The sequence below is a fragment of the Emiliania huxleyi genome, assembly GCF_000372725.1.
Source record: "Emiliania huxleyi CCMP1516 unplaced genomic scaffold EMIHUscaffold_299, whole genome shotgun sequence".
Lineage (NCBI taxonomy): Eukaryota > Haptophyta > Isochrysidales > Noelaerhabdaceae > Emiliania > Emiliania huxleyi.
In genome coordinates, this window is record NW_005199776.1 from 125132 (window position 1) to 126559 (window position 1428).

The 1428-nt window shown below is 69.0% G+C and overlaps 1 protein-coding gene across 1 annotated transcript; it reads left to right on the top strand.

The window, feature by feature from the left end:
* Positions 1-876: 876 nt before the first annotated feature.
* On the top strand, positions 877-1359 carry EMIHUDRAFT_239968 (hypothetical protein; the record flags this gene model as incomplete). The annotated part of the gene is made up of 1 exon (XM_005775622.1): positions 877-1359. A coding segment is annotated over one exon (483 nt), but the record flags the coding sequence as incomplete, so codon positions are not given.
* Positions 1360-1428: the final 69 nt, after the last annotated feature.

Here is a 1428-nt window from a genome sequence, read left to right on the forward strand (position 1 = left end):
GTCGACCCGCAAGCCCCCAATCGCCTCGGCTAGCGTGGCGTCGCCGTCGGCTGGCGGGGTGGCACCGCCCGTGGCGGCGCTCTGCTCCCGCCACCTGTCCAACTGCTTTACGGCCGCCTTCCAGTCGAAGGAGAAGCGGCCGACGACCCCGGCGCCCGAGGGATCCTCCCGAGTGCCGAAGTCGTTGACGAGCCAGTAGTTGGCGAGGTCCGAACTGTTGTACTCCCATGGCGAGCGAGTCGAGCCGTCATAGTAGCTGCACCCGCCGCGCGCGTTGCCGTCCAGGAGCTCGAAAGTACGCAGTTTCCCGCGCACGCCCAAGAGCTCGGCCACTGCGATGGGCCATCCGCCGCGGTCGGGCTCGACCGCCGACGGGTCGAAGGTGGAGGCGACCTGGACGAGGTTGCCTCTCTCCGTCGTCTTAGCCTTCGGCCCCGGAGGGCTCCAGAGGAACGAGCCGGCCATCATGACCTGTGGCCGGCCGCAAGGGAGGAGCGCCGGCGTCGCGCCTGACGCCCGGGGAAAAGATATGCACGCAGGCAGATGCATAGCGGCCTTCCCTCTATTTACCATTTTATTTTACGGCGGGCGGGGTCCCTTCTACCGCTTTTGAGGCTGAGGCGTGCTTTGGGACGTGCACAGCGGCACCTGCCTGCCTTAGGCCAGCCGTCCTCCCCCATCCCGCCACATTCACTATCGAGCACCGCCATCCGAGCCGCCGTTCACTTCTGCCCGCACAACTCGTCACTCCTCACACCTCACACCTCACCTCCGGCATGCGTTCTCGCATGTTCTCGGTGGGCGATTCCCATAGATGCTCAGAGGAGAGCGTTGACGCCTTTGCCATCCTGCCCGAGACAGGCCCCAGCGTCAACCATGGCCTGGGACCTCCTCTACGCGCTCACGGGGCAGAGCAAGAGCAAGCCCTCTCCGCCGATCGGCCGCGACTTTGCGCCGCGCCGAACGCAGCCGGCGCCGCCGCAGCACGCCGCGCCCAGCGCCGAGGGGCTTGCGGCGCTCGAGGCGGCGGCTGCCCGCAGCGGTCCTCAGGCAGCGGCGTCAAACGGGGCTGAGGGGACCTCCGCCGGAGTGGATGCGCCGATCGGGGCGCGCCACTACCGCTCGGAGGAGATCTCCGGCAGCTGGGCCCTTGCTCCTCGCGGCGTGTCGCGCTCGCTGCCCGACGCGGCGGAGACGGCGGCGATCGGCTCGATCACCTCGCACGGCTCCAAGTGGGACAGCAAGGGCAAGCACACCGAGATCAACCAGGACCGCGGCTGCGTGGTGACGCCCTTCGCCGGTGACGAGACCGCGCTCCTCGCGTGCGTCTTCGACGGCCACGGGCCTCAGGGGGAGCAGGTCGAGACCCCCCCCCCCTTTCAACCCCCACCACCTAGCCACCACACATCGCGCCCGGATCGCGCCCGG